Source organism: Manis pentadactyla, chromosome 6 (genome assembly GCF_030020395.1).
Source record: "Manis pentadactyla isolate mManPen7 chromosome 6, mManPen7.hap1, whole genome shotgun sequence".
In the NCBI taxonomy this organism is placed as follows: Eukaryota; Metazoa; Chordata; class Mammalia; order Pholidota; family Manidae; genus Manis; species Manis pentadactyla.
Genome location: NC_080024.1, coordinates 157,790,662 through 157,814,235, shown reverse-complemented (window position 1 = coordinate 157,814,235; position 23,574 = coordinate 157,790,662). Strand labels below are relative to the sequence as shown.

General features: G+C 50.4%; 2 protein-coding genes across 8 annotated transcripts in view; both read right to left on the bottom strand.

The window, feature by feature from the left end:
* CTDP1 (CTD phosphatase subunit 1) overlaps nt 1-11,185 on the bottom strand; it is a 47,258-nt gene extending 36,073 nt beyond the window's left edge. For 2 of the 7 annotated variants that reach the window (XM_036884089.2, XM_036884090.2), the window contains exon 1: nt 10,491-10,971. In XM_036884089.2, coding sequence (XP_036739984.2) covers nt 10,491-10,756 — 266 coding nt within the window. In that variant the 5' untranslated portion in view covers nt 10,757-10,971. Of the gene's footprint in view, nt 1-10,490; nt 10,975-11,018 lie in introns of those variants that run through there. The other 5 variants (XM_036884088.2, XM_036884086.2, XM_036884083.2 and 2 more) reach the window with 5 other exon arrangements.
* Nucleotides 11,186-19,154: 7,969 nt separating this feature from the next.
* The window catches only part of NFATC1 (nuclear factor of activated T cells 1), a 181,985-nt gene continuing 177,565 nt past the window's right edge, over nt 19,155-23,574 (bottom strand). Inside the window, exon 10 of the mRNA XM_057504310.1 lies at nt 19,155-22,769. Within this exon, the coding sequence (XP_057360293.1) occupies nt 22,753-22,769 (17 nt within the window). The 3' untranslated portion in view covers nt 19,155-22,752. The remainder of the gene's footprint in view (nt 22,770-23,574) is intronic.

The window sequence follows — 23,574 nt, the reverse complement described above, 5'->3', positions numbered from 1 at the left end:
TGGACACCCCACAAGGCACCTCCACACACAGCTTGCCCATCATGGGGCCCACCTGTCTAACAGTCTGTAACTCAGAGCCCAGCCCCGCTGGGGCCCTTTCTGTGCCTGTCCTGAATGTAGGAGGGGAAGCACAAGGCCCCAAAAGACAAAATGGTCTGGGGCTGAGCTGGCAGAGCCGGCAGAGGACGGAGGCATACCCCCAAGGTCATGGGTGCACCCCACTGTGTGCCAGTGGGTCTCTGGAGGCCTTGTCAGCAGAGCCCCGGAGGCCTCGGGAACCTGGGGACAGCCTGCTGCTTGGCCCTTGGGATGCTGGTGGAAGGTTTGACGAGAGACAGAGTGAACTGGTTCACTCACACTCTACAAGGTTTAAAGGACACTGAGGCTGACCATGTTTTAACTACAGGTTCTGCTGACCTCCTACCACGTGACATGTAGGCCATGCAAGCCCCAGGGGCTGAAGGGTCCCCAGGCTTGCATGGTAGGGCCTGGTGGCTAGGCCTTGCCTCCTCTCTGAGTGCAGCTGACAGGTATGAAACATGCAGATGGTTTGCATTTGTTCACTTCACTTACTTTTAAACTAAGATTTATGGCTTGGGGTATATTTTTTCAGTAATCCCAAAATATCCTAGGAGGATTTCCACTATGTCCCTAAAGCATGAAACTGAATATCCACGGTGCTCACAGTTCAGTTAACAAACAGGTCAAAATGCCCCGAGCACCCACGTTTCCGCTCTGCAGCCCACCTTTTTGCTCTCTTCACAGTGATTTTGAAGACCAGGATTTTAATCTTGATGAAGCCCAACTTATCAAATTTTCTTGTGTTCTTATCCAAGATCGCCAAGATTCAACAGGAACCCAGGGTAGGTGGAGCGACTAATTCTGGGTGATTGACTCTACTTTGGGGGAAGGAAGTTTCTTGGACAGCCCTACAGACAAGGTGACATCTGTGTCTTGACAAATGACGAGGGAGCAGGCAAGGGACGGGGAGCAGGGAAGAAGCCCGGTGTCCTAGGTAACAGCCGGGCAGCCCCGGGAAGGTGTCCTGGCTTCAGCCCTCCAACATAAGAGCAGCAATGAAAGTGGCAGATCTGCCCCAGTGTGGACAGGAGAACCCCAGGAGAGGGTTCCGGGCACAGGTGCAGTGTGAGTGGGCCAACACTCACACACGGGTGCAGGCAGGAGACACCTGGAGAAGCCAGGACCGCAGGGCAGGAAAGCAGCACAGACGCTCCGGGACGCTCTTGGCATCAACCTGCGGGTGCTGACTGCTAGGCACACAAGGGAAGGTGGCAGATAGGAGATGCACGAGACCAGTGATTCGGCCTGGAAGCGGGCTGAGGGGGCCACAGCTGAGCTTGTCCGGTTGGAGAGGACGGGTACAGACCCCATTCCAGGGCGTAACCTCCAAGACAAAGGCCGCGGTGGCTCTTGGGGGCCCACCATCAAGATGGGGACACAACATGGATACCACCTACAGACATCAGTGCCCATGAGGTGGCAGAGCCAGGCCTGTGGCAGACACCAAGGAAGGACGTCTGGAGAAAGACAGGGCCAGCATTAAGTGCCCCAAAGCGAGGCCACATCCCCATCCGGACTTGGGCTGGTTTCCAAGGCACATGTTTGTCAGAACGCAGCAAACCTTGCACTCAAAATGCACGATCTGTGTTGGCCAATGACAAATCTGTGAAAGCGCGGCCATGGGATTCAGTGGTCAGGAGCTCCCGGTGACCCTTCACAGGGGCCTTCTGGCAGAACACGGCAGCAAGGCTGAGGAGCCAAGGGTGGACTCCTGGGGGACCATAGCCACTCGGTAACCCTCCCTTCTCCTCCAACACCCATCCAGTCATGATGGCTGCATGGGACAAGGTCTCGACCCCAGCCAGCACCTAACACCCTGTGTGGGGACAGGTGCCCACGTGGCGGGCACCTGACAGTCAAGGAGGGTGTGTCATCCTGCTGAGCCTGCCTTCTCGCCACCCTGCAGACCCCTGGGACCTTGCATGCCACTCCAAGGCCATGTGCTTGGCCAAGGATGTGCCCCTAAGCACTGCTGGAGGTCCCCTCAGCATAGGGGCTCCCTGTGCCTGGTCTACCTGCTGCCAACCACCCTTGACTCGCCCTCTGCCTGAACAAGTGCCTTCCTGCAACCAGAGCAGCACGGCCCCGGGAATCTCCTCACTCCCACAACCCTGGGTGACAGACGCACACCTGCCAGCTGCGCTGTACCCCAAAGGCCCACCAGACACTGGGTCCCAGGCAGAGCCTGACCTGCCAGCAGGCACCCAAGGGCACACGGGCCAACCACTCTATACACTCCTAGCTATGGCCTAGAACACATACCTTTCTTTAAACAGGCTTTCACATACTGATTTTATTAAATGTCATGTAATTTTTTGTGCTGGGGCCAAAAGATTTTGCCTGTCTTATTCTATAGGGCACAGCAGGGTGCAACTGGCTGCATGTGCTCCCCAGGTGACACTGGGCAGTACCTGCAGACATCTCTGGTTGTCACAACTCAGGGCCAAGCTACTGGCATCTGCAGGGTGCTAGGTGCCCTAGAGTGCACAGGATGCCCCCAGACACCCTGGTGTAAATAATGCCGATAGGGTGCAGCCTGTAAGCCTTTCCTGATAGCCTGTCCAGAGCTCCATGAATGAGCAGCATCCCAGATGCGCCCACCCCAAGAGGACAGTGTGACAGCCAAGAACACCCACAGGGAGGTCCCTGCCCAGCAGAGTGCGGGACACTCCAGTCATCCCAAAGGACCCGAACAGAGTGCTCAACGCTGAGCACTCGCACTGACTACCCTGAGGCCTGCATGAGGGCTCCTCGTGGTGATACCGTGGGGCGCAGCCACCACAGGGATACACGAGTAGCTCACACAACTGAGTCCCTCATAAGATGCCTTGATTTAAAAAGCTCAACGTATGTTCTCCTTGATGTATTTCATTTCGCCCATAAGCACTAAGTTCAAACCTCCATATTCACAAATATTAAAACATTTTTCTATTTACTAAATTTAAGCCTGAGGTCACCGACTTGGATGCACCGAGCAGTGCCTGCCCCACGTCTGTCATGGCGAGCTCAGCACAAGGCAACGGGACAACAGGCATCTGTCCTCCTGAGATGCGTGTCTGCCCCAGCAGGGGACCTTGGCACAGGCCACAACCTCCCCGGGAGGTGTCGGGGGTGGTGGTGGCAGCAGTGTGTAAGTCATCAAATGCAAAATAAAATGCCACATAATTTTCTCAGAGTATCTGGTCAGAAAACACTGTGCTACCATCCAGCAAAGTGGCCCCAAAAGCTAAAGCCCAAGTAACATCACATTTAGGAACCCCGTTTCATAAATGTTATCAATACACAATGCTAATGCCACAACTGCCAAGCTAAGGGGAAAAACATGATTAGAAACAGAACCCATCTCCACTCAACATGGAGTGGCTGAGAATGGAGTGAAGGTGCTGCATGGTGCCACCCAGCTGCCCTGACTGCCCCTCAAGCCCAGTTTCTGCAGCTCCAGGAGGAGGGCAGGAGAGGCCTGGGGCTCAGGGCTGTGTGCGGGGCTGGACCACAAAGGACACACAGACGATACTGCCCACGTGCAGCCCTGACAGTTTGTGACCATCACAAAAGATATATGGCCATGCACAGAATACCCCCTCCCAAAATTCACATGAGGTCCAGAGTACAGCATCTCAGAAATAACCAGTTCGAATTAAAGGGGGAGAGAAAGATGGTGGCATTAGAGGACAGAGGCTTCCTCCTAAAACTGGATACAATTAGAAAATGTAGTTGGAGCAACTAATCCTGAGGGAGCAACAGGAAAGAGGATGGTGCCAGACTGCACACACCTGGAGAAAAGAGCAGACCTCAGCGAGCGGGGTAACGTACCAGAGCTGTGGCTTTGCGGAACCCGAGCCCTTCCCCAACCCCAGCTCACTGGTGGGAGGAAGAGAAACGGAGCAGGGAGGGAGTGGAGGCCTGGGACTGCTGAATACTTAGCTTCAGAGATCTGCTCTGGGAGCACAAACCTACATTTCATGGTGCTTTCATTATACTCTTCTGATTATGGGGTTGGAAAGCTAAGACAGGCAGAATACCTGGAGAGACTGAGATTCCAGCCGCTTGTGGAAAGCAGGGATCCATATCCGGCTGCTCTGGGACAAAAGTTCATACCTGTGTGCTTGGCCCACTGGCTCAGGCAGTGGAGACAGGCACAGGAGCCAGGAGGCTGGGAACAGCTCTTCCCTCCCCCCAGGCACCAGTACTGCTCCCCTGCGACCTCCGACATTGCTTCAGGGGCTCAGCAGCTCCAGAGACCACAGCTTCTGGACACTAGAGGGCACCATATACAAACATGAAATGCCAAAGGAACCTGGTCCAGAGTAAAATTATTAATACAACTCCCGAGACAGATTTAAATGATATGGACCTCATGACTCTTCCTGAAAGGGAGTTCAAAATAAAAATCATCAACATCCCAATGGAGGTACAGAAAGACATCCAAGAACTCAGGAATGAATTCAGGTCGGAGATCCAATTGTTGAAGAGCACGATGGAAGGTATTAAAAGCAGGTTGGATACGGTGGATGAGATGATAAATGAAATAGAAACTAGAGAAAAGGAATATAAAGAAGCTGAGGCACAGAGAGAAGAAAGGATCTCTAAGAATGAAAGAATATTGAGAGAACTGTGTGACCAATCCAAGCGGAACAATATTCGCATTATAGGGATACCTTAAGAAGACAGAGAGAAAGGGACAGAAAGTGTCTTTGAGGAGGTAGTTGCTGAAAACTTCCCCAATCTGGGGAAGGAGATAGTTTCTCAGGCCTTGGAGATCCACAGATCTCCTAACACAAGGGACCCAAGGAAGACAACACCAAGACACATAGTAATTAAAATGGAAAAGATCAAGGATAAGGACAGACTGTATAAGGATAAAGCAGCCAGAGACAGAAATAGGATCACATACAAAGGAAAGCCCATCAGGCTAACATCAGACTTCTCAGCAGAAACCTTACAGGCCAGAAGGGAGTGGCATGATGTATTTAATGCCATGAAGCAGAAGGGCCTGGAACCAAGATTACTTTATCTGGCAAGATTATCATTTAAATTTGAAGGAGGGATTAAACAATTTCCAGATAAGCAAAAGCTGAGAGAATTTAACCTCCCACAAACCATCTCTACAATCTATTTTGGAGGGACTGCTATAGATGGAAGTGTTCCTAAGGTTGAACAGCTGTCACCAGAGGTAATAAAACCACAGTAAAGAAAGCAGAACAGCTAATTACTAAGCAAATGCAAAATTAAATTAACTATCTCCAAAGTCAATCAAGGGAAAGACAAAAAGTACAGAATATGATATCTAATATATAAAGAATGGAGGAGGAAGAAAAAGGAGGAGAAACAGAAAAGAACCTTTAGATTGTGTTTGTAACAGCATACTAAGTGAGTTAAGTTAGACTCTTAGATAGTAAGGAAATTAACCTCGCACCTTTGGTAACCCGAATTAAAGGGGGAGAGAGTCTTGATTTTCCATCTCAGAAGATCATTCAGAACTGCCTTGCAGGGTCAGACCTAATACAACCAGCTCAGCAGACTTCTGCATCTTTGCATGGGCTAAAATATTCTCAGAGATGGAGAGAAGGTGATCAGAAAAACATAACAGCAAAGTCCTCCTTAGTGTAAGATGCTGTCACTCCTCCTCTCTGTGGATACTGACACAAAACAGGGCAGAGGACTGCCAAGTGGGCCCCAGCATTTCTACCCTCACCCCACCTACACTGCCACGCCTCAGGGAGTGACTGCTGTGAGCTCTAAAGCCAATTTCAGCTGGGTGCCCGCACAGAAGTCAACTGTCACCGAAGAATGCCACCTTTCCTGGCTTGTCCCTGAAGAAAATCCACAGGAAAAGCATGAAATGCAATTTGTAAACAAGTTACTTTCTCCAAAATACACAAGTACCAAACTCTACTGTACTTTTTGTACTCACTTTTTGTGTCTGTTCTGACAGATCAGAGGGCATGGGGGCGTCAGAAAGAGCAAGGTGTTAGGGAGCTGGGTGCCTCTAAGTCTACATGCTTTTCTGAGTGGCTGAGTGGTCACTAGTAAATGCTGGCTCTGACCTTCCCTCCTCCTTTCACAGATTAGGAAAGCTCACAGATCTCTTCTAAGCTCTAAATGCAAAAGTTTTTCTGTGCACCAAGATCTTGGTTTCTAAATGCCACTTTCCATTAAAAGGAAGCGGATTTCTTGAGGAAATGGCTGATCCAGGATTCTGGGGCTGGGAAAGCAGGAGCCTCAATACCGCTTTTGTCAGAAAATAGGGCTGCGCTCTAAGAGTGACAGGGACCTGCCGGAGAAGCCAGAACACACGGGGCTCTGGTGCCAGGCCTGCCCCAGTGCATGCCACAGTCTACACTGACGGCCAGCCTGCACAACCACAGGCCAAGGAAGAGAAGAAAGAGGAGGACAAGACAGAGGAACGGCCAGAGCTGGCAGTTCCAGCACAGTGTGACCCAGGGCCTTGGGGTCTAGGGAAGCATCTGTGAGAAATGCTGGTGCTACTCGTGCAACCGCTAAGTCTGAAAAAATGTCTAAAAGCTGAAAAGGTGCGCATGTTTTGTATGCACTTCAGGGGTGGGTGGGTGCAGTAATCAGGAGCAGAGCAGGGGTCCCCACAGCAGGACCCTACTGTCATGGGGGCAGGGCTAGAAGCTTCTCTGAGCCAGGACGACACCACAACAGAGAACCCTGGCCAGCTCTGGCCTGGTTACTGAATCTGTGGCTCTAGGAGTCAAAGGTCAAAGCATCTGAAGAAACTGAGAAAAGGACAAACTACCATCCCCAGGCCACCAAAGATCTATGGCATTAGCTGCTGAGATTCTACAAAGGAATCCTTTGCAGAATTCTATGAAACTGTACACATCTCCAGTGTGGTCTACAGTGACTTATGTGATGACAAAACTGTTTTCCTAACATGCTCTCAAAGCAGGTGGAACACAGGTGCTCTGGCTCCCCCACTGCTGGATGAATAGGCTTCGGAGGGCCTTGGGCCACCTCCCAGCCTCAGGGTTTCAACAACATCTCCAGGTGCACCATCGAGGGCTTCACAATTCTTCAAAACATGCCAATAATTTTAATGCTCCCAGCCTTAAAAAGCAGCAGCCATCTCCTGGCATGCTAGATAAAAAACAATGTGAGCAATGTGGGGTATAATCATATCTTTCAGTTAACACACCAGATGAACTCCACTCCATCCTTCCCACGAACTTGCAGCACGAGACGGTATGAAGTCAGCAGCATCCACAACTTAAAGCACCATGAGAACCAGGAATCTCTTTTAAAAGCTATTTCAAAACACAGAGTGAATAGTTTCAAATTTAGCTCAAGTTCTTTTAAATAGGTAATATTTAAATGTATGTATAATCTTTAGGAATTACACTTTTCTTCTAGGAATTATGCAGTTTGAAATTGATCTGTTCTATTTTATCTAGATTCTCTCACTTCCCTACATGTGAAAAGCACTTTTTCTGAGACAGCTGACACATTACATCATTAGATATTATTTAATATCAGTATTTGAGTATTTAAAAAATATAAATATATATAAAATTGAAAATTTACCCACTCCTCTGTAACCAGCTATTTGATTTCAAATAATCCACTTTAAAATTAACTTGAGAAAAACAGGAAAATGGAGATAAATCTGATAACACACACTATAATTTCTTAAAACCTACACATCAGTTTTAGGCAGACATGCTTCAAAGCCCATTTGGTTCAAAGTCCTTTATCTAAAAGATTAGACACCTAAAAAATCAAAGAGCCACAGCAAAGATAAATCATGTATGTACACAGAAAGCAAAAAGGTCAATGGTCTTCTGTTAAGTGAAAACTGGAAAAAGAAAAAGCAAACTCCATCTCAAGTACAGATTAAGTTTTCTGGGTTCAATTTAAAAATTTAAAAATTTTTAAGGTGACAATTTCCCAAGTTTTAGACATAAATTTTTTTATTAATCTTTCAAGAAGTACAAATATCAATAGGGAAGGATATAATAATTTAACTAAAAGAATCTACTAATTCATCAAAATTCTTAGTGTCAGGATGAAAATGGAATGTCCTCACTTCCAAAGACGACTTCTGCAATGAATGCACCATCTGAACTGTGTTTAGAATTTAAAAAAAACCCTAACTAATTTTAGAACACTACAATGGGCTGCTAATCTCAGGTGATACTCTATTCCAGGTTTTATGAGTTTCTCTACAATTTTTTATTTCTAAATCTACAAAGCAATAGAGAAATGTTCTGTCAGTAAAGTTGGAATAATCTTTACTTTTTTCAGAAATTCTTTTTTTCCTGCTCTTCAGCAGCACTTACCCCAAACTCCAGCTTAGGCAGACTTTATTCTGCCGACAGACAGGCTATAGGGCACAGGTAAGGCCAGGCAGACGTCCATTAAAGACACAAATGCACACCCACATGGCGCCTCATCTCTTGGTCCTTAACCGTCACCAGACTGATTCCCTGATTATTTCATACACCTTCCTTTTATCTGAGGACTTCCACGTCTCCCAGTGAGGGACAACAGACAAAGGCAGGCAGTTGGGAAGGAAGAACATGTCAAGTAAACTCATATAATCAACAGGCTGAGTTTTGACAGATGCTGCCTTGTCAGGGTATATTCGACCCCAAATAATTTACTCCACGTAACTCCTATGAAGACAGACACAGACTCCCTCCTGGTCTGCCTCTCCCCCCCTGGGACTCTGCAGATGGAGCATGGCCTAGGGAGAGAGCAGCAGAGGGGGGGTAACCAACGGGAAGCCTCAGCAAGGGAAGGTGCTGGGCACATCACAACCTCAGCCCCCTTCCTACATCTGAGGAGTGGGCACAGTTCCTACTGCTACCTGACAGCAAGAAGGGCTTCAGCAACACAAAACCCCATTACAGGTCAGAATGATACCCCAGTGATGACTTCAACTACACCCACAGTCAGTATTTCTAAGTTCGGAGAACAAGCAAAGATGTGGTCAGGATGCATCCTGCTGGCGACAGCCATGATAAGAAGAGCAATGACAGCTCCAGCAGGGGACCTGGCGCTGGGCAGGGGCTTCCCGAATACCCAGTCCCACCTGTGCTCCAGGGAAACGCTACCATCAGAACCTCAGAGGGTCCTGTGATGAGCCACCGCAGTAACGTACCTCGAGCCTCAAACACCAAAGGCACAAAAACAGGAAAACTCGTGGCTGCTGGCAACTTGTCAGGCAGATAACTTGACTGGTTGGTGAGGTGAATGCACTGGGCTACTTTACTCGACAGGCTGGCTGATGGGATCAAAGCAGTGCAGGTGGAGTTTCTCACTAACGAGCTGTGATCAGCCACTGACCTCGGTGTGGCCCTCAGCAGCCTTTTCCATACAAGCAGCGGAAGAGGAGGGCGCAGGAAGAGATCATCACTTCAGGGGTTTTCTACAGGGACACCAGCACTGGGCTCCACCCCACTTACAGCCCAAGCACGGTCCGGCAGAACTCGACTTTAAGAGAGTGGCCTCAGTGTACCACAAGTACAGGACAGTAAGCCCCTCCCTCTAGAGGATGCCCCCACCTCCCATCCCACCCCACCTGCAGTCACTGGGCAGGCGTGGGGGCCTGAGCCCAAGGCCCAGGACCCAGGCGCTGTCTCCAAGTGGATGCAGGATGAAGCTCCCGGGCTGCATGGAGGCAGGTCCCAACTCTCCTGTCCTTGTCACCAGCTTCCGTACGAGCCTGGCGGGGGCAGATGCTCAACAGCGGAGAGTCAGTGCAAGCCACAGGGAGGGGAACTGACACCAGGGCGGGCGGCAAGCGGACGGTGCACCGGGCTACACTGCAGCCCCAGAGGGAAGCTGCGCACCAACCACTACATCAAGCGGCAGGAATGCTCACCTGCCCCGGGTTTCTGTTCTGGACAACGAAACAAACACGTACATGCACACGCCCGTACCCACACGTCAACACAATCTCTTAGGAAAACAGCAGTAAACGCAGAAGGTGTAGCCTGATGGAATCACACACTTCAAGAAAAGTAACGAGAGTCCACTTGTGAGGTTAGAGCTGTGCTACCACTCTGTGCCCCTGAACCGCGGTCCCCAGGCCGCACCCCCCTTGTGAACCGAGATGCACGGCTGCTCCGGGCTGTGCAGCCGCCTTTCAGTGGAGTCCGAGAACGTAAGGCGCGCGTCCCCACTGCCACCGCCGAGACAGGCGTGGAGTGCGCCGGCTGTCTGCACTTGCTGCCGTCGAGTTCTCCGGACTGACAGCCACAGAGGAGCAGCAGCGAGCACAGTTGTATCCGACAGAGCGCAATGTCGGAGCCCGAGCGCTTGTTTCCAGTCAGATGCCTCGGGCCGGTAAAATCAGAGCGGTGCCCACCGTCTAGATCGCAGCAGCCCCGGGACTCCCTCCTGCCCGGAGCTCGCCCAGCCCCGGCCCCGGCCCCACTCACCCGGGGGCCACCACCTGGCCCGGCTGCGCACACAGCTCCCGCACCACGCCGGCGCGCTCCGACCTCAGCCTGCGCTCAGCGCGAGCAGAGGCGAGCCCCGTGGGCTGCGCGGAGGCGGCGGCCTCGCACACGGCCAGCACGGAGCCGATGCGCACGGCCGCGCCCGCCGCCACCCTCCACTCGAGCAGGCGCAGCGGCCCGGGGCCCGGGCAGCGCACCTCGGCCACGGCCGCCGGCGGGGCGCCCTCGGTGGGCGGCGGCTCCATCGCGGCGGGCGGCGCTGTGGAAAGGCGGGCGGGCGGGCGCTCAGGGCCCGAAACCCATCACGGCCGGCGGTGGGGCGAGCGGCGACCCAGCCCAGACGGCGGAGGCGCTGCGATTCCCGCTCCGGCACCGGCTTCCAACCGTCCGCGCAGACTTCCGTGACAGTGAATGACGTCGCGGGCCGCCCCGCGCGTGCGCACGCGCCGAGGGGAAACCGAGAGGCGCCGCGCCGGTCGCGGATACGGACACCTCCTGGGGCCAAACCTGTCAGGCCTGGGCCCGGTGGGGTGGGGTTATCTGCCCCATTGGCGCTGGGAGCACGGGCGCCGCGGGACTTTGAGCCCGGGCCTGCCGCGCACACCGCCGTCCCGGAAACCCGGCATGCACCGCGAGCCTCGCCTGCACCGCGGCGGGCTAGACCCTCCCGTTACATTCCACGGCCCGGCGCCGTGGGACTGCGAGTCCCGGCATGCAGCGCGCGCCGCTGTCCCACAAGTCCCCGCTTAGGCACAGCGAATCCCGGCATGCAATGCGGGCTTCGGGGAGTCGTGGTCCCGGTAAGCCATGTGCCGTGGGCTCTGGTCGGGGTCCAGGCCGGGGCGGCGGCTCTCGGAGCCCGCGGCGGCCCGGATCGTGAGCTCGAGGTCCGTCCGCAACCGTGCCGTGGCCGCGCGTGGAGGCCCCGCCTAGGGCCGCCCCGTCACGGGCGGAGGGCAGCAAGGGGACAGCAGGGCGCGCGGCCTCTGCTCCGCCGGCATCCCTGCAGGGTCAGGTGCGCGGGAATGTGAAACTCTGAGAAGAAGCCACCCAGGAATAAGAAAGTGCCCTGCGAATGAGAGTAAAGCTCGGAGATGGCCGCGGGCCGCGCCCGGGCCGTGCTGCGCGGGAAGCCGAGAGGACCAGTGATAGTCGGCAGTCTAGGTTCTGGCCGTACAAACCAGAGAAAGCGAACGGAAGCCAAAGCAGACGGAGGCAAGAAATACCGACCCGACTAGAACAGGAATAAATAGAAAAAAAAGCCCCGCAAAACTGAAAGTTGGCTCTCTGCAAAAAATCAACGGAGTTGACAAAACCTTTAGCGGGAGCGACCAGGAAAAAAGGGAAATTCAAATTATTGAAATCAGGAATGAAAGAAAATAGCATTACCGATCTTACACAAATGAGAATTAGAAGGGAATAACAGATAACTGAGGTGAAATGGGTTAATTCCTCGGAAAAAAAATACAGGACTCTACTGCAGAGGAAGTAGAAAATGTGAGTGTACCTGTAACAAGTAAATATAACCGGCCTCGCTTGCTTTCCCTTTGCGTGGAAAAGGCCTGGCGCCTCTCGCTCCTGCTGCCTCTTCCTCCGTCCCCGCACCCGATCCTCCCGCACAGTCTTTCAAAGCTGCAGGCCCTCAGGTTCCGCGGAAGCCACACTCCCCAGTAAAATCGCAAGTGCTAATTTTTCCTCTGGTCATCTCGTACCAAGTACACACCACTAAAGGGAGCATTGTTCTGGATGTATGCAGCCCAGGCCTTTCGTGAAAGCTTTTATTTTCTAGTTATGTGACTTTGACCCTGCTTCTTAGAAAACGGCAACACAGTTTTTCACAATATTGCAGTGAGGGGGAAGCGGCTCTTCCTCTCCTAAAATACAGAAAAAGCCCTACACCCTGTAAGTCTGGGGAGAGGAAATCCTGGGGCAAAATGCCTCTAAAAACCAAAATCAGTCAAAGGGAGAAATAAAGTTTAAAACCCGTTTATTGCTTACAAACTGCAGTCCAGGGCCGTCTCCTCTGCTCCGGAAGAAGCAAGCAAGCAAGCAAGCAAGCCCCTCCTCTTAACCTCTCAGGTTCAGACACCTCCTCAGTTGCCCAGGTTATTACCTATTGACATGGAGATGAACTTCTCACCACCCATGAGGATATGCAAATGAACTAAAAGCCAGGCGAGATATTCTGGAAATGTTACAGTTTTACCCACAGGCCACCCCTCCAGAAATCTCGCTTTACAATCTACTCGTTCCCTTTATGCAGTGGTCCCTGGACAAGAAAACTGGAGCATTGTGACCAGACTAATGATATAACAACAGCAATAAAATCATGGTAATCCTCAAGCCAGAGGTTTCAGCTAGGTTCAGAGTTCCATGCAGATTAAGTCCACAGCCCGTCCATTCCATAGGCAGGCAGTAGCTGAGGGTTCGGAGCAATCATCACACGGCAGCTGCAGCCAGGGGGACACATTCAGGCCGCAAGGACTGTAGGAGAAAATAACCTTAAGGGCGGTAAGATACATGTTTTAATGACACCAGCATAGGCAAATCTTGTCCATCAGGTAGGATGCATGCAAGTGAGTGGTCCTGTGATAAAACAGTGGCAGGAATGGTATCTCTTCCTGGTCTAGTATACCAGACTTTCACCCCCTCCCTGTGGGAGTTACAGATGGGTGCATATATAGGGCTATGGGAGGTACATGCACTGGCCATAGAGATAAAACTTCCCCACAAGATGCTCTTACCTCCTGGACGTTTTGGGTACACTACCATGACCTTTGGGGGCCATTCAGCTTTTCTTCCAGGAATACACATGAGGCCAGCTTCCAGGCCTTACCCCCAAGGTGCCAGAAGGGCCAGCCATCACTGGTCCCTGTGTCAAAATGTCCAGGGCCAGGTCCATTCAACAGTGTCTCCAGGGCTTAATGCAGTAGGGGCTGGCAGGATGTTGCTCTGCTGGCCATATCCTGGCTTCAATAGCTCTTCTTTGGTTTGGATGTATAATTGTATAGGAGAGGCAGCAAGGTGTGTGAGCATGTCCACAGGGCTCAGAGCTCCTTTACGTGGCTTCTCACTCAAAATGCCGCAGCACTGTCCATAGGCAAAAGCTGACCAACCCCGCAGACAATTGGTGTCCGACTTCAGATGAGATTTCTACAAACCGTTGTACCTCTCTATCTTGCCTGCCCTGGTAGGATTATATGGTACACGAAATTTCCACTTTATTCCTAATTGCTGCACCCATTCTTGTAACACATATCCAGTAAAGTGGGTGCCTTGATTGCTCTCAATCACCTGTGGCTGGCCATGGGCTGCAAAGAAACGCTCCAGGCCTTCCTTGTGGTTTGCTGATAAGCACGACATGCAGGAAAAGTAACCAATAGTCCAGTAGCTGTGTCCACACAAGTCATGGCATACCGATATCCTGATATGGACAGGGGCCCAGTATAGTTTATTGGCCACCTGATAAGGGGTATTGGCCCCCTTACTATTGTCCCATGTTGTTGTGGGACTCAGTGTAAGTCCCTCTCTGAGCACACAAGGCACTCCGGGGTTTTGCTGACTTCTTCAAAGGTCAATGGCAAGCCCCACCTATGGGCTACAGCCCACATTGTCTTTTGCCCCACGTGCAACAAACGCTGGTGCAGCCATTGGGTGCAACGATGGTGCAACATCAGAGGCAGGCTTTCCTTGTCAGCGCAACTGGGCCAGTGTGTCTGCTTCATCATTCCCTGGGGATGCCGAAGGCAAATGGCCAGTCACATGATATACAGTAACAGTCTTAGTCTGACCAGAGGCCCATAGGTCTTACCACAACTCTTGTCCCCAAAGGGGCTGGTGACCAACCATCCAGTTGGCATGGTACCATGTCAGCAGCCACAAGTTCAAACCCCAATAGACAGCCCAGCTGTCAGTGCAGACGACTGAGGGGGAGGGCTCCTGGGTGATCATGAGCCATCCTGCCTGCAACTCAGCCCATTGACTGCTCTTCCCCTCCCCATCCTCCATCTATATTGTCTCAGTCTTAGGATGGAAAGCCACAGCCCTGCACTTCGGAGGCTTCCCATGACTGGAGCTGTCTGTGTACCAAGCATCTTCAGGTATATGGGCTTTTCCCTCCTGATAAGGAGTCTCAGTTACCAAGGGCTGAAAAGCAAGTCCTTCCTGCTTTCCACTGGTATAGGTTACGGGCCCCAATAAGCATTGGAGTTCTCCACTTAAGGGGCTAATAAAGAGGGTGCTGTGCTGCTGTAAATATGTGCCCCATTTGGCCAGTGTAGGTGTCTGTGCCACACCACTCCATAGCCTTTGGGTCCAGTCTTGCACCCACCCCACGATGGGATAGGTGGTTATTACTTTGGTCAGAGCTGTTCCAGCAATGGGCTCCGTAGCCAGCAAGGTGTGGTACACAGCAGCCAGTTTCTTCTCTATCAAGGTTTACTGGACCTCTGCTCCTTTCCATAGTTGTGACCAGAAGCAAATAGGTTGGTGTGTCCGTTCAAGCCGCTGCCAAAGACCCCATCCATGACCATCTCCAGTTACATGAACATCTGGCTCACAGGGCCTTGATGAGGCCATTACACTCAAGCCTTGTACAGCCTTGACTGCCTGCTTGGCAGCAGTAAAAGCAGCTGCACATGGTTCATTCCAGTCCCACCTGATGCCCTTTCGTACCAACCGGTTTAAGGGCTTCGGAATTTGTGCCAAGTGCAGGATAAACACTCTCCAGTAGCCCAAAAAACTCAAAAACTCATGTAATACTGCCACAGTGGCAGGGGTGGGGAAAGCCTGGACCTCGTCTGTGACTGCTTCAGGAACAACTTTAGTTTTACCCAACCAGACAACCCCCAAGAATTTCACAGACAAACCAGGTTCCTGAACCTTGGTGCTGCTCACAGCCCATCCTTTTTCCTGTAGATGTTGGAACAGTCTAGGAACTGCCCCTTCTAAATCTGAAAGAGAATCAGATGTGAGCATGATATCATCAATATAGTGATACAATTGCACTGTTTGCGGTTTCCTCCATGTGGCCAAGTCCTGGGCTACAAGTCCATGACAGATGGTGGGACTGTGGTGATATCCCTGTGGAAGGACGGTGAATGTCCACTGCCGACCTTCCCACGTGAAGGCAAATGGTTCCTGGCTTTCCTGTGCTATGTCAATAGAGAAGAAAGCATGAGCAAGGTCTACTATGTAATGATACGTTCCCAGTTCAAGGCTGAGGGTGTCCAGAATGTCTGCTGTAGAGGGGACAGCAGCATGCAAAGGGGGTGTGACTTTATTCAATTCCCTGTAGTCCACGGTCATACACCAGGAGCCATCTGGCTTTTGCACTGGCTACACTGGGGAATTAAAAGGACTATGAGTGGGCTTTATGATGCCCACCCTCTCCACCTCCTGTAGAGTTTCTCCAATTTCCTTGTGCCCCCCAGACAATTTATATTGCTTAGTATTTGTCACCCGCTGAGGTACAGGCAGAGCTACAGGTGGGTGCTTAGCATGGCCCCTCCGAACTGCCTTTACCACACATACCATCAGTCTGAACTCACCTGCAGTGGTTTGTAACAACAGGCCCTGCAGGATATCTACCCCCCAAATATATTCAGGGATGGGAGAGATGTACACAGTATCCTCCTTTGGGGGTAAATGCCCTATCCCCAGTGGGATGTGGGCTTTCTTCACTCTAACTGCCTTACCCCCATGGCCATCACAGCAGGGGTCCTGGGCAAACGCTCAGGGTTGCCATGAATCAGAGAACACTCAGCTCCTGTGTCCACCAATGCCAGGCGAATCCTCAGTACTGTCTCCCAGGAAGTTTTGAAGGGACACAGGCCGGGCATGAGGCCTTGACTCTGGTTTCCGTGTCCTGGACCTCAGCGGCTGGAACCGCTGCTCTGGCTCTAATTGGTGCCACAGTTCTAACAATGTTCTATTTAGCTGCCCATCTTTTTATTTCACTACCCCAGCCTTTATAAAATCAGCCCAAATCTGGGTCCTCGAGACCTTCGCGGGGCCTTTTGCACTTCTCCTCTCAGTCATGGCCTGTACTTCCCTCCGTGCCCTTATTGTTTCAACCTCCCCCAGATCTGCTAAAGTGCGAGTAGCCTCCCTTATGTGTTGCCCTAGGTGGGGGGCAAGAGTGTTCACTAGGGACCCAAAGAGAGATGGGGGAGCTGTACGCAGCACCAGGTTTCCCATTCCTACAGTGAACACCTCATCGGGGCCCTGGGGGTCCATATTATAGACGATGTTTTTCATACCCAATTCCCACAGTACCTGTTGGAGCTCTGCATATGTTTTCCAACTACTGGGAAAATATGGTAAATCACCCTGATTAGACCAAACTACACTGATGGCAGCTGCCAGCCATTCCAGGAGTGTCTGACTGAGGCGAGACGGGCATTTTGCAACTGCTGCCAGAGGGAACGGTGAGTCGTCAGGGAAGCCGTTCTACTCATCTCAGTACCCGACACAACACTGTTTCCCACCCCGTATCCCAGAGATGTAAAAGCCACATAGGCAGAGGTTCCAATGGCCTCTGCCTATACTGGACGCTCATGTCCACCAGCCCGTCCTGGGTGCAGGGGCGGAGCATGGAGCGCTGCACAACCTGGGGAGGGGGCTGATCCTCCCCCTGAGGCGCCCGCAGTTGTTTCATTTTTATTTTCTTAATTACAACTGGGCGGGCCTTTAAAACAGAAGATGGTACCTCAGGCAGTGGCCTGGTACTAGATCCGCCAATGGCCCGCCTTCTCCTCTTCTCCCTCAGGCTCCTCCCCCAACGGCTCCTTCTCCACCATCTCTGGGGCTCCTTCCTCCCCCTCCCCCTCGGCCTCCTGCAACGCGGCGGCTTTTCCTGCTGCCCACCCGCTTGCCACTAAGGAGCCTTCTAGGAGGGTGACCTGCCTTTTCAGTAACTGTCTCTCTTCTTTAACAGCACCCATGGGTTATCGCCCAGCTCCTCCCAGCGATGCTGAGGTGCGTCTCTCTCCTGCCTGAGTCCCTCTCTCTCCTCACTAACCCTCCCGATAATCCTCTCTTTCTTCTGTATAACATTTTCCATTGTCTCGATGAAAAGAGACCCTAATGAACAAGTGGGACTATATCAAGCTGAAAAGCTTCTGTACAGCAAAGGACACCATCAATAGAACAAAAAGGTACCCTACAGTATGGGAGAATATATTCATAAATGACAGATCCGATAAAGGGTTGACATCCAAAATATATAAAGAGCTCACGCACCTCAACAAACAAAAAGCAAATAAGCCAATTAAAAAATAGGCAGAGTTGCTGAACAGACAGTTCTCTAAAGAAATTCAGATGGCCAACAGAAACATGAAAAGATGCTCCACATCGCTAGTCATCAGAGAAATGCAAATTAAAACCACAATGAGATATCACCTCACACCAGTAAGGATGGCTGCCATCCAAAAGACAAACAACAACAAATGTTGGCGAGGATATGGAGAAAGGGGAACCCTCCTACACTGCTGGTGGGAATGTAAATTAGTTCAACCATTGTGGAAAGCAGTATGGAGATTCCTCAAAAAACTAAAAATAGAAATACCATTTGACCCAGGAATTCCACTCCTAGGAATTTACCCTAAGAATGCAGGAGCCCAGTTTGAAAAAGACAGATGCACCCCTATGTTTATCGCAGCACTATTTACAATAGCCAAGAAATGGAAGCAACCTAAGTGTCCATCAGTAGATGAATGGATAAAGAAGATGTGGTACATATACACAATGGAATATTACTCAGCCATAAGAAGAAGACAAATCCTACCATTTGCAACAACATGGATGGAGCTAGAGGGTATTATGCTCAGTGAAATAAGCCAGGCAGAGAAAGACAAGTACCAAATGATTTCACTCATATGTGGAGTATAAGAACAAAGGAAAACTGAAGGAACAAAACAGCAGCAGACTCACAGAACCCAAGAATGGACTAACAGTTACCAAAGGGAAAGGGACTGGGGAGGATGGGTGGGAGGGGAGGGATAAGGGGGTGGTGAAGAAAAGGAAGGGGACATAATGATTAGTGTGTATAATGTGGGGGGTGGCACAGGGAGGGCTGTGCAACACAGAGAAGACAAGTAGTGATTCTGCAGCATCTTACTACGCTGATGGACAGTGACTGCAATGGGGTATGTGGGGGAACTTGGTGAACGGGGAAGTCTAGTAAACAATGTTCCTCATGTAATTATAGATTAATGATACTAAAATTAAAAAAAAAAAAGAGACCCTACAATGCCAGCCAATACACGGCCCCCTAGGGTTCCAAGCAGTCTTCCAACTCACAGAGGGCTAATTCTGCAGCTTCTGGTGTTTCCACCCTTCCCCGGTTCTGGGGAAGGCCCCACCCCTCAAGAGGTACTTTACCCTAGGCCAGTTCCCCACTAGGGTTCCCAACTTGGAGGCCCCACAGCTGGGGGGATAGTAACAGGTGAAGCAGCACCCTCTGCCACTGCATCCGCTGGGGCCTACACACCATCCACAGGAGCAGCCCTCCCAATGGTCACACCCATTATGACAGATTTTGGGTTCAGAGGCACCCTGCCGACTGCCGCCAGATGTTAGTCCGGGGAGAGGAAATCCTGGGGCAAAATACCTCTAAAAACCAAAATCAGTCAAAGGGAGAAATAAAGTTTAAAACCCTTTTATTGCTTACAAACTGCAGTCCAGGGCCTTCTCTCTCCTCTGCTCCAAAAGAAGCAAGCCAGCCAGCCAGCCCCTTCTCTTAACCTCTCAGGTTCAGACACACCCTCGGTGGCCCAGGTAATTACCCACTGACGTGGAGATGAACTTCTCTCCACCCCTGAGGACGTGCAGATGCACCAAAGCCAGGCGAAACACTCTGGAAATGTTACAGTTTCACCCACAGCCCTTCATCTCACCGATCCACAGTGCCGCAGACAGCCCTCTTGCCTCCCAGGCGCTGTCCCAGCAAGGTTCTCGGGACTCGCTTCTTGGTCCCCTTTGTCACCTCTGCCCAGGCCAGCCAGGTCCAGTGCTCTCCCCTGGACTTCTGCAAAAATGGTGGAGCTGTTGCAATCATTTGTATCAGTAGGCAGACCTCCTGTATATAGAAAGTACAGAGGGAGATCGGCCGCCTCCCTTCAGCTGGCACACAGCACGAAGCGCTGCCAATCAAGAACCGATTGGGGGCACAGCTGTGTTGGGGTCTGGGACCTGGTCCAGTCCTTCTGTTTTCAAATTTTCAAGAATGAGACCCTATGTGCTGCTGCAGGTCCTTCTAGTGGGAGTTTATTAATCACCTCAAAGTGCAGGAGATTTCATGCTGTCCTGTAAGCTCGGCCATGTTCCCAGGACCTGCACACTTCCTCGCACTGAGCCAATGTCCTGTGAGGAGAAGCAGCTCTGCTCTCGGGGCTCCTCCATCCCCAGGTGTCCCCCCAGCGCACACAGGTGGGTGGTCCCCACTCTGGCCAAGTCTCTCATCTTTGTCTAGCTCGTGCTCAGGCTGCGCCGACTCACCGAACGCCTTAGGGAGGAAGGGGCCACGGATGGTGGTTTATCTCGGAACAGCTCTTCCTCTCTGGAATTTTCCTTTTTTCAGTCTTCTGACTTTACAGAGCGCTTCACTGTCTTTTGCATGATATATGCAAATTATCCATTTTTTCCCCCAAGTTGCAGCATAAGCAATGGCTGGTTTCTACCTGCTACATCCTACCTGGGAGAAGACAATGAGTAGGATTTTGACTTGAGGAAATGGGCATTCTAGGCATAAGGACCGCCATGTCTGAGGTTTTAATAGAATCCTTTGGGGCAAAAATGTAAGGAACACGATTAGGATGTTTGAATGATCCCTGGAACCACTGTCTCACCCCCTCAAAATTCTGATTTAATTGGTTTTGGATGGGACCTGAGCATAGTTTTGCTCACCAGGTTATTCTGATGTGTAGCAAGGTTTGAGAACCCCTCTTGTAGGCAGTGTGTAGTCGTGAAAAGTTACTGAGTAAATGTATGAGCTTATCTGATGTGTGCTCTAGACCATGCTGCAGCTAAGGGCAGAGAGAACCTAGAGGTATCCCAGTTCTGAGGTTATCTCCATAGAAGGCAGTGGTCAAAGGGAGAATTTCTGAGTTATACCCAATAGGTGTTGTCACTTCGTGGGCAGGTTAGTGAGACAAGGAGTCAAAAATGGCCCCTGGGAGATGGCACATCAAGGAGAAGGGAAGCAGAGGGAACACTGTGGGGAGAGGCCGTGGATTCCCTTGGAATCTGTGGTCTGAGTTGTCTGGCCACAGAACAGACTTGGCAAGTGAGTGGGAGGGCTGGGCCAGTGCAACAGACGCCTGGGGCTACTGGGGGTGCACTGTCAGGGACATGCAGAGAGGGGGCAACTTGTGCAGAAAGGCGGCGGCAGTGACGTTTCCGGCAGAGAAAGGGGTGTGCAGGGGTGGTCAAGCACGGAAGGGTTGACCTGCATCTAAGGGTGGGCTTCGTTTCCTTATTCCGTGTGGAATATGTTTTGTGGATTCATGACTTTTATGAGTTCTTTCTTGAAAATTCTCAAGCAAGCTTTCCATTTTAAGTATTTCTTCTTCTTTTCAGTCTCTCAGAACTCTGAAGAGATATTTGTCAAACCTTCTCATCCTATAATTCATCTCTAATTTTTTTTAATATACTTTTTTCCTTTCCTTTTCTCTGTTCACATTCTGGGAATTTCTTTAAATACAGCCTCCAGGTTGTTAATGTCTCTTCATCTGTGTGCAATCTGTCTGACTCACCTTTTAAGACTTCACTTCAAAGTTGTATTTTTCATTTATGAAAGTTCTATTTGGATATTTTTCAAATATGCCTGTTCATTTATAGTCTCTTTTTACTTGCTCATTTTTTGTAATTTTATCTTTTTTATTTAATAGTTCAAACCTAATTTCTAAGGTTCTGAATTGGTCATGTGAATTTGTGGGTCTGAATTTGTTCTGTTTGTTCCTATGATTCTTACCGGAGTGTGTTTCCTTTCATGGCCAGTGGTCTCTGTGAGCTCGTATTTGGTTGACGTTAATCTGAAGGAGTTCTGGGGACATTTGCTATGGTGCAGGGTGGGGACACTTCTGAATTCCTGCAGGCAGTGGTTTGGAGTTCACTCCACCTGCTGGGCCAGGGGCCTGAGGCCTGCCCTCCCCGCCTCCACATGTAGGGCAGCTCTGATACTGTCAAGTTCTCCAGGGGCAACCCTGCTTTTCATGCTTTCCTCCTGGAGTTCCGTCCCCAGGATCCAGCTCAGAAGGGTTTCCTGGGCTTGGGGGCCCTCAAGACATCCCGTGCGTCCCCAGGCCCAACACTGGCATGGAAGATCGTCTTACACAGAAACTGATCGCCTGGTAGTGTGAGTGCCCTTCAAGGATCTAGACTGCCAGAGTCCCCTCCTCTTTCGCCTCCTCCTCTTTCTTTTTCTTTACCTGTTTTTCAAGATACATCACTTGTGTTGGAGAAGTTCTGTGTTCACAGTCTTTTACTTTGGTGAGTGGGGCAGAAGGTGAAGGTGGAGACAGGGAAGTGCCTGTGTGCGGAGGAGCACTGTTGACAGATGGAGGAAAAGAGGTAATTCTGACAGGAGAGTTTTAAGTCATTTGGAGAACGCTCCTTACGGGGATGTGCCTGCAAGCAGTGTATGTGTGCATAGGAAGCTGCCACGTGTGAGGTGCACTTCAGAGCAGTGGTACCGACCACACCACACACAGGCCTGTGACCCCTCTCTGCAAGGTGGGTAAGTACGTGGACATTCTAGCTCGGTCACCACTCACTCCTCACTGCTCCCTTGGTGTGGCTGCAGAGCACGGTACTTTCAGTAAAATGGCTCTTCGGGAAGAGGATTAATGAAGACAAATGTTTTTGGTAAAAGGAACATTTTCATTTTAAGGAAACAGTAGTGCACATTGTGTGAGTCTTGGAAAGGAAAAGACGACCAGGAAGCTGAAGGGGTTCATGGGCTTCCCAGGAGGAGTAGAGCAAAGGGACGAAGGCGACCTCTGTGAACCCACTGCTCATAGGGCAGCTGGTGAGCTGCGCGGCTGGTTTGGATAAAGCACAGAAACCCTGCTTTCGAACTATCAGTCAGAAGCATTCCCGTCCAACAGTCCCGTAAATGGACCAGCACAGGGCATACATCAGAACCCATGCACATGAGCTCAGACTTTCCTAGGATCATTTCATGCCAACAGGCTCGTTCAGGAACAACTCCGTGCACTTCGAAGCTGTGGTGTCATTCTTCCTACTCTTGACTGTTACCTGCATAGTGAGGGGAAACGCCATGAGGTCAGTTAGTTCAGTGGCCTGTGGGGCTGCGGTTCTGGTGACAGTTAGAAGGATTCGATTAGTCTCTGAGTTTTCACCAGGCAGATGTTAATTATAGCAGCATAGAGATGGCTAAAGCGTTTTATCATTATTTGAGCCTCTCCACATGGCTCAGGTTTAATTTGTCTTAATTATTATTTCAAGTCAGGTGTTAAGAAAACATTTTAGAGTGAATCTGGTTCACATCTCCGAGCCATAAGTTTTCATTCAGAAGTTCACTTTATCAGGTGTAGAACTAGATAGCAAGCCTTTGTCCTGGACTTGGGAGCATCTAGGCAACTCTCAGCTTTTATAGCATTGTTGTTACCATCCAGCATGCCCCCACTATGTATGGAGGAGTGGATAAATTCTAGACTCTAACAGATTTATTTATTTCCTCTGGCTATTTACTATGGCACAACAATGGCAACAGGGTGTTGACCATTTCATCTTATAATGTATGATTAGTAGCTGGAAAAAGTGTATATATATATATATATATATATATATATATATATATATATATATATATGTTTAAATGAGCATAAGACTCATTTGATTTTACACATTATCAGATGGGTGCAAAAAAGGCTTTTAAAAGAGAACTCGAGAAAGGGGAACCCTCCTACACTGCTGGTGGGAATATAAACTAGTTCAACCATTGTGTAAAGCAGGTTTCTCAAAAAACTAAAAATAGAAATACATTTGACCCAGGAATTCCACTTCTAGGAATTTACCCTAAGAATGCAGTACTCCAGTT